The 8,220-nt window shown below is 56.4% G+C and overlaps 1 protein-coding gene across 1 annotated transcript in view; it reads left to right on the forward strand.

Annotated features, from left to right (window-relative positions):
• Positions 1-5,731, forward strand: part of Mnt (MAX network transcriptional repressor) — a 10,159-nt gene extending 4,428 nt beyond the window's left edge. Inside the window, exons 5-6 of the mRNA XM_010642126.3 lie at positions 4,487-4,679; positions 4,883-5,731. Of these exons, the coding sequence (XP_010640428.1) occupies positions 4,487-4,679; positions 4,883-5,643 (954 nt within the window). The 3' untranslated portion in view covers positions 5,644-5,731. The remainder of the gene's footprint in view (positions 1-4,486; positions 4,680-4,882) is intronic.
• The last annotated feature ends 2,489 nt before the right edge of the window (positions 5,732-8,220 follow it).

Genomic DNA, 8,220 nt, shown 5'->3' on the forward strand with positions numbered 1-8,220 from the left:
CGGAGGGCAGCGGCGCTCGGCTTCCCCTGCCCGCTTCCCCCTCGCGGTGCGTCCACGCGGCGGAGACGCCGTGGCTGTTGCTGTAGGCTCACGGAACCTTACTGCCCCACGCCGGACCCTGCTTTGTTTGTGTAACACACAGCGGGTCCGCCCGGTGCCTCCCGCACACAGTGCCTGGGGGTCCTGGGTGTGGCCTCACGTCCACACTGCAGCGCGCAGGTTAAGCCCCCCCGTTGTTACCCCTAAAGGATTAAGAGCTTTTTAGCGCGTGCATTAATGTGCGGTGACCCCGAGTTTGGGTCACGAGTTGGGAGATGTTGCGGTCTGACAGCCCTGAGGTCACTGAATCTTAAAACATCGTGCTTTCCTTTGGCCCGAGTTAAAGGGGTTCCCCTTTTAGGGAACCCACCTGGCTGTGTCTCCTCCCTTTGGGCACTAGCTCGGCTCTGCAGATTGGGGGACTGCCAGATAAAACAGTTGTCATGACGGCCCGGAGTTTCGGTTTCCCTGGAAACCGCGGAGGGTTCCGCTTGCGCTGGGAGCCTGGGCGGGAGATGGGACGGGCGGTCACGCCTGGCTTCCGCAGCGACTGGGAGCCGTTGGGGTAATGGGAGGGACTTAGGGCCCCCAGCGGAGCGGGGCGGGGTAGGTTGAGCCTCCGCTTGTTGTCCCTTTGGCTCATCTGAGCAGTTTTGGGCGGGCTGGGCTGCACCGCAGCCCCGTGGGAGGGTTTGTAAAGATAGTCGAAGGTGTGCTACCACACTCCGTCGGCTTCCACAGCCTGGGTCACAGCCTTAAAGCAAGCGGAGCCTGACTTGCTGGCGGACGGAGGTGCTGTTTCATTGCGCCAACCAGCGGCTTTCTGCGCTCCTCCTGCGAACCGCGCCTTTTCGCCCGCCCTTCTGGGCAGGAGAGAGGCTGGCGCGCCTCCAAGTCGTTTCCCGGCAGCCGGAGGGGCGGGGTCGGGCGTGCGGATTGGCTCAGCCGGGCGTGGGGCGGAGCTCCTGGGCTTGGAGGAGGGAGGGTGCGGCCCGCTGCGAGTGACGCAGCAAAGCCGGCCCGCGTGGGTGCGCGCGTGCTCTGGGTGGGGCGGGGCCTGGCTTGAAACCCTTGTGACCTCGGCTCGGGTTACAGCGGGTCCCACTGAGGCCAGGAAAAAAGGGCGGACGGCTTACTTTCAGGATATTCTTGTACAGTTTAGGCTTGGGTGTAATTTTGATATCTTTAGCCCTGCCGCCTCCTTAACAAATCGCTGTGGATATGCTGTGACTTTTTTTAAGAATAACCAGTTTCGTCTTGTGTAATGATGCTAAATAGGAAAAACAGCGCCACTAAGATATGATTGTGATTGTTTTTACAAGTAATTTGCAGCAGTCTAAACATTAACTTAGTAGAAATTATTAAGAAGGAAGGATGAAATGGCAAATTCTTTCTAGTTGCATGCTTGTGGAGAGGAGACTTGTACAACACCTGGATTTGAAAATAAATCAGAAACCGATTCAGTGGGAGCTGCAGAGTGAAGCTCCTTAGGACCAGGCTGGGGCTGAGTAAGGAGTGGACACGATCCCAAGCTGTCTGTAAGGAATGCTTGTCTGGTAATAGAAGCAGAAACAGGAAATTCGTTAGACTTGAAACCCTCAACTCACCATCACTCATTGATATATTCTCTCAAGCTCTTTTAGCTAGGCTCTAGGTCTTCTTCTGAGGATACGTGGAAAGCGAAGAAAGGATAGGCTTCTGTTCTACATTTGGTCTCCTGGCAGATTGTTAACATGGGAACATGCAGAGGACTATTCCAGGAGAGTGCAGTGGGGATAGGGGTGGCAGAATCTGTTTTGGGACCGGGTATGATCACAGCACTCAGCATGCTGAGGTAAGAGGATCACCGTGAGTCTGAGGCCATTCTGGGCTATCGTGAGTTCAAAGCAAGCCTGGATTCCATGGTGGGGGGATCTGATTGGGGGAGTTAGGGAAGTTGTTGCTGAGGAAAGGATTTTCGAAATTAGACCTGTAGGGTAAGTTAGGGTAAATAAGGCAAAATGGGGGCTGGGGATTTAAGCTCAGTGGTTCTGCGCCTGCCTTGCAAGTGCAAGGGCCCAAGTTCGATCTGTGGTACAAAAAAAAAAAAAAAAAAAAAAAGGCAAACTGGAGGATAGAGAGCCCAGCATAGGCCAATTTCTCTAGCAGGAGCAAAGATGTATTTTTGAAAGTAAAAGATGGTTAAGAGCATTGCCATGCAGGGAACAGCAGGCATTTGGTAAAAGTCAAAAGTTGGTCCTGGAGAGAGCAGTGGGGCAGGGCAGACTAAGGGTGTTTGTGGTGGGTTGAGAGGAGGAGGCTGTGGGAAGGCAGTTCCCAGATAGACGGTATAGCCTTGCTTGGAGTTAGTAAAGGACTCGAAGAACACCCCAGTGAAGTGGACAGACACAGGAAGAGTAGGCATGTGTTCAAGTGGGCTAAGCGTAGGCAAGAAAAGGCCTTTCTTGCTCTTTCTAGTAGAAATAAGGAGAGCAGGTTAAACTTAACATCGGGATGATATATGGGGGCTGTGTGGCCTGGGACTGGTGTCAGGTGTGTCAGGGCTGGTATAGAGCGTGGCTCTTTCTGGGTTATGCGCCCCAGGCATTAACGGTTTGAGGCACCAGTGGTGAGGTCAGAAATAGAGTTTGGGGCTGCTGGAGAAGCATGGGCTGGGGGCCTAGCAGGGGTTTGGGATTGAAAGTGTTGCCCAGTCAAGCAAAACTGCTACACAGTAGCAAAACTGCCTCTAGAGACCTGGGAGATCCAGGTTTTCCAACTCCTTGTGATTCCTTCTGCTGGGAAGGAGGGACAGGACAAAGGTGGGAACTAGTACACTCACCAGGAAGTGGCACACTGCTCAGGGTCCTGGCCACTGGTACGCTCAGGGGTGTAAATTGACTTTGTAGCAGTCTTCACCTATAGTTGCAGGGTGAACAAAGGCAGTGTGTATTGGGCTGGACAGACAGAACATACACAAGACAGTGCAGTTGTAGGAGCCACTGTCTGAAAAAGCGGTCTGAGTCATGCTCAAGTGTGTGGTATAGGTGCTAAGAGGTGCTCTGAGGCAGCAGGCTGAGGAAAGACCATGGAGGCAGCCAGGTGTGGTCTTGGAGCAGGAGTGTGGAAGACCTAGGGATGAAGGAGGGAGGATCCAAGTGTGAGTATGCAGGGAGTCAGGGTTCCAAAGGAAAAACTGAGACAAGTCAGAGTCCAGACTGAGAAGAGCTTGTGGACTCCACACCTGGGCCTGACTGGCAGGCGTGGAAGCTAGGAGCTCAGGAGCAGGTTGAGAGAGCGGCTGCCCTGATTGGTGGACACAGCAGTCAACATTCCTGGGTGAGGAGAGCTGCCTGCAGGGAGGCCTGTGAGATTTAAGAGTTGGGCTTATCAACTATCAGTCAGGACTTTTGTGTGGAGGAGAACTGAGTGGCGGCGAGACCAGAGCTGGCCATTTGGAGCTGCTGCTGAACCTGTTAGAAGAAGCTAGAGTGATGCCCCACTGTGAGAGCCCCCAGCACCTGGTAGTCTACCTGAAGGGTTTGCACCTGACAGGTGGAAGGTTGTTGAGGTCAGGAAGAGGAGCGAAAGGAGCCCCTCTGTTTTGGGAAGGTGGGCTGAACTGAAACCTGTGAGAGAACAGAAGCCTCTCCAGGGGTGTTTAGAGTCACTGGGTGCTGATGAACTCATTTCTTCTTGGACAGTGGGCCACATTCCACGGTTGGGGGTTTATGCTGGGTAGTCTGTGGGAAGGTGCTGGGTAGGAAGCCATGTTACCATTGTAGCTGAGAGGCAGTGCGGGTGGGCACCATGGGGAGTAGCCAGGATGTTGGAGGGGGATACAGAGCCAGCAGCTGCTGGGAAAGAGATGGGGGCAGGTCACAGAGAAGAGAGGAACAGATGATGTCACAGAGTCAAGAGGGTCATCTTCCAGTGATGATATACTTACCAAAGGGACAGGTGAATGGTTAGGTGGAGAGTAGTGCAGGATCGCTTAGAGTTCTTTGTAGAATAAGTTTCAAGGAGGGTAGCATGGGACATTGGTGACTGAGTGGAATAGAGCGAATGGTGGTGGAGGCCTTGGACGTGAGGAAGCCAGAAGGTAGAAAGGCTGTGAGGAGAGATGGGGCAGTCTCTTCCCCTGAGGAGGTGAGGCCCTCAGGACCAAGACAAGGGGTGTGTGTGTGTGTGTGTGTGTAGTGGGGAGGACCCCAGTTTGGAAGGAGACTAGCTTGGACCTGTGCACCTGCCTGGAAGCCCTCCGTGTCTAAGGTGGTGGGCCTCATTGGGCAGCGCCGTGGAGCAAGAGGCAGGCATGATCTCCAGCAGCCTCTGTCGGGTGTCCTGGTGTCCTTTGTCTTGGTTGCTGCACCCTGGTATATGTGGGCTGGCTGGTAGGGGACGGGATTTGAAGTTCAGTGGGCTGCTGGTGCTCATGTTGTCTTGCTGACCCTGCCCTTCCTTCTAGTCCCTGAAGAGGAAGGAGAAGGAATATGAGCACGAGATGGAGCGTCTCGCACGGGAGAAGATTGCCACCCAGCAGCGGCTGGCAGAGCTCAAGCATGAGCTGAGTCAGTGGATGGATGTGCTAGAGATTGACCGTGTGCTCCGGCAGACGGGCCAGCCTGAGGATGACCAGGCTTCAACCTCAACAGCCTCTGGTGAGCCCCGGCCCCTACACTCTCCCCATCACCTCAGATACTATCCCTACAGCAGATTTTGTCCCTTGTCTAGGTTTTTGCCTGCTAGAAAATATTCCCCTTGCCCCAGCTCCATTATACCTCCAACCCCCCACAGGCCTGTGCCTCTAACCACCTGTTTCCCAAGCCCTTCTGACCTGCTCCCTGGCCCATGTTCCCTGCAGAAGGTGAGGACAACATAGACGAGGATATGGAGGAGGACCGGGCAGGTCTGGGCCCACCTAAGCTGAGCCATCATCCCCAGCCGGAGCTGCTGAAGTCTGCCCTGCCTGCCCACAGCACCGCCCCGACGCCTCTGCCTCCCCACCCACACCCGCACCCAGTGGCACTGTCTACTGCCCATCTGCCTGTGCAGCAGCAGCCGCCACAGCAGAAGACCCCTCTGCAAGCTCCTCCTCCCCCACCAGCCACCCCTGCCCAGACGCTGGTACCAGCTCCTGCTCATCTGGTGGCCACAGCTGGGGGTGGCTCCACGGTCATTGCCCACACGGCTACCACCCATGCTTCAGTCATCCAGACTGTGAACCATGTTCTGCAGGGGCCGGGTGGCAAGCACATCGCCCACATTGCCCCCTCGGCCCCCAGCCCTGCTGTGCAGCTGGCACCTGCCACACCCCCTATTGGCCACATCACAGTGCACCCTGCCACCCTCAACCACGTGGCCCACCTCGGCTCCCAGCTGCCCCTGTACCCGCAGCCCGTGGCAGTGAGCCAGCCCGTGGCGGTGAGCCACATTGCCCACACCCTCTCACACCAGCAAGTGAATGGCACAGCCGGGCTGGGGCCCCCGGCCACCGTCATGGCGAAGCCAGCTGTGGGGGCCCAGGTGGTGCACCACCCCCAGCTAGTGGGCCAGACAGTGCTCAACCCTGTGACGATGGTCACTATGCCTTCCTTCCCGGTCAGCACGCTCAAGCTGGCTTGAGGATGAGGCCACTCAGAGGCCCCCAGTGGGGACAGAGAGGGGGACCTCTCCCCCACTCTCCCACCCACCAGCTCCACACATTCCAGCCAGGCCCGTGCCCGCCCCACCCATGCCACCCCCAGGCCTCCTAGGGGAAGGGGGTGCAGAGACTGAGCCAGGGGAGGGAGGGGCCCCCAGGGAGTTGGGTGCAGGGCAGGGGGTTTCCCTGCTGTACCAGGGCTGGGTAAAGTGACTGATAAAGACGCTCGTGGACATGCCACCTGTCCGGCCTGGTGCCAGCTCCATTGCCGCTCCTGCCTCCCTAGCCTGTACCCTGAAACCAGTTCGAGGTGGCGTCATGTTCCCTGGCTTCTCCTTGCCCTGCCCACCTTCCTGTGCTGCTGCTGCTGCTGCTAATGCTGTATCTGGTGAGGTGACTGAGTGCCTGGGCCTCCCCCCTCCAGCCTCAGTGTTCTCCCAGGCCTTTGGATGAGGGGCAGGGGAAACAACAGAAGCCACTTGACACAGAAGGCTGGGTGAAGATGGGGTTGATGAGGGTCCTGCTCTGAGTACCTGTGACAGATTCCAGGAGGTGGCTGGTCTGGAGTTTTGCCCAGGTAGGTGGGTCTGGGGCCCTCTGACCCACTCGTAGTCACTGTGATTTGTTACAGTAGGAACTACTTAAAAAAACAATTCTCTACCAACAATAAACCCCAAGCTATTGCCAGGCTTCCCATCTCCTGCTGCTGGGCTCTTGGCCTCCTGAGGGCAGGCTGAGGTTGGGGCTGGCAAAGGTAGGACTTGGCTGTCAGGCCTCCCAACTCCCTGCTGTCTGGGCCTGGCCTGGGAGAAGGCCTCTCTCCCAGGCCTTGGGCTTGGCATTTCACTTCTAGAAGGTAGTGAAGAGGTGCTGTCCGGTGTTCACTCTCCTGGTTCCCTAATTTCTATTCAGTGTGGCACATTTCCCCAAGGAATAAGGGAGTGTGGGCACCTTTCTTCCAGCCTGGGAGGCTTGGACCAGCAGCTGATCCTGGTCTCAGGAGCTGAGAAACCACATTGTTGAGACCGGAAGTTAACATGCAGGTGCTTGGCCAAAGCCCTGAGCCCCTCCCCAAACAGGCCCTGGAGGCCTGTAGAGGAGGGAGTTGGGCCAAAGCTGGGAGTTATCAAGAGGGGCAGCTGCTGCTCTGCCCGTGTCACCTACTTTCCCAGATCCCTGTTTCTGCAGTGGGCAGGTTTGAGGGTCCCACCCTTGTATGAGGAAAGGGCTTTAGCTGGATGAAGGACAGGGCTGAGCTTGGGGTAGGAAGCAAGGGGCCCTGTCCTGGGTGATGCTGTGGTCCTTGCCTCTGCAGGCTTTTTATGTGGTTATTTATTACAAGTGGCCTTGTGTCAGACACACTCAGTTACACGCTCGCATGCACATTCAGCTTCCCACTGGACACTCACCAATGGCCTTTCAGTGTAGGGGGAAGAAGCCAGTGTTCCTAGATGTGGAGTTTGCACTTTTGAGGGGTAGGCAAGGGGACCAGGAGGAGAGAACTCAGGGTCCTCTGGAGTGCCCTGCTGGCAGGCACTAAGGAGGCCAGCAAAGGTCTTGAACACATTCTCTTGAAGTAAGGACCTCTAGAGGCCTAAGAACTCCCAGTTCCTTCCTGCTCCTGGAGATCTCCCAGGGGATGTCTGTCTCCCTGAGGTGGGGAAAGGGCCACCTAAGATTAGGTCTCCACCCTGCAGCCCTAGCCCAGCAACCTCATCCCCTAAGCTGCCTGCCTTCCTGCAGCTGCAGCCACCTCCACTGACACCTTGGCACCGGGGGCCTGGCTTCGCTGTCCTTGTAACAATGGAAAGCAGCAGCCTGGTGCCAGCAGTCAGAGCACTTTGGGGAACCCACCCTGCCCTGCTTCACCTCCCTGCAACCTGAGGCCAGTTCCAGAGTTCAAACCACCGTGTTGGCCAGTTGCCCTTGGGCCGCACAGATACCTCATCATCCACCTGTCCCCCCCATACCCCTCCCCCCAAGTGGGGGTCTCCAAATCTAGTGCCGAATGACTATGTCCAGATTGGTGACAATGGGTGTTGTTGCTGTTGTTTTTGTTGTTTGTGAACGCTGTGATGCTGTGTGCCCAAGTGGGCAGCCACCTCCTAGCCCTACGTTGGGCGTCTCCCCTCTAAGAGGTGTTAGGACCATGTATGTCCTCACCCGATGGGACCGCCTGGCCCTTCCCTCCCTAGCTCTTCCAGCCTGGGACAGACACACACACACACACACACACACAGTTTACCTCTCATGCTTGTACTTAACCTTTGGTGTTCAGAGTGGCTCACTGGCTGGGAGTCTTTACCTCGGGGAGCTGGGGAAGGTGGTTCCTTGGGGGGCCAAAGAAGGGCAGGGAATACCTGGAGTGTAGTTGGGTCACCAGAACCCCTGTTCTCTGGAAACAGCTGCTTCTCCCCCCATCCCAGGGTCCCATCCCCAACCCCCAAGAGGTGGCCCTTGTTTACAGTGAGGACTCGGTCACTGTGTCTCCGTTTCCTGAAATATAAACTGTAGCGACCCCAGACTGTAGAGATTTTTATGTGTTTGGATACATCTGC

The sequence above is a fragment of the Fukomys damarensis genome, unplaced genomic scaffold, assembly GCF_012274545.1.
Source record: "Fukomys damarensis isolate Sample0158 unplaced genomic scaffold, DMR_v1.0_HiC HiC_scaffold_13, whole genome shotgun sequence".
NCBI lineage: Eukaryota > Metazoa > Chordata > Mammalia > Rodentia > Bathyergidae > Fukomys > Fukomys damarensis.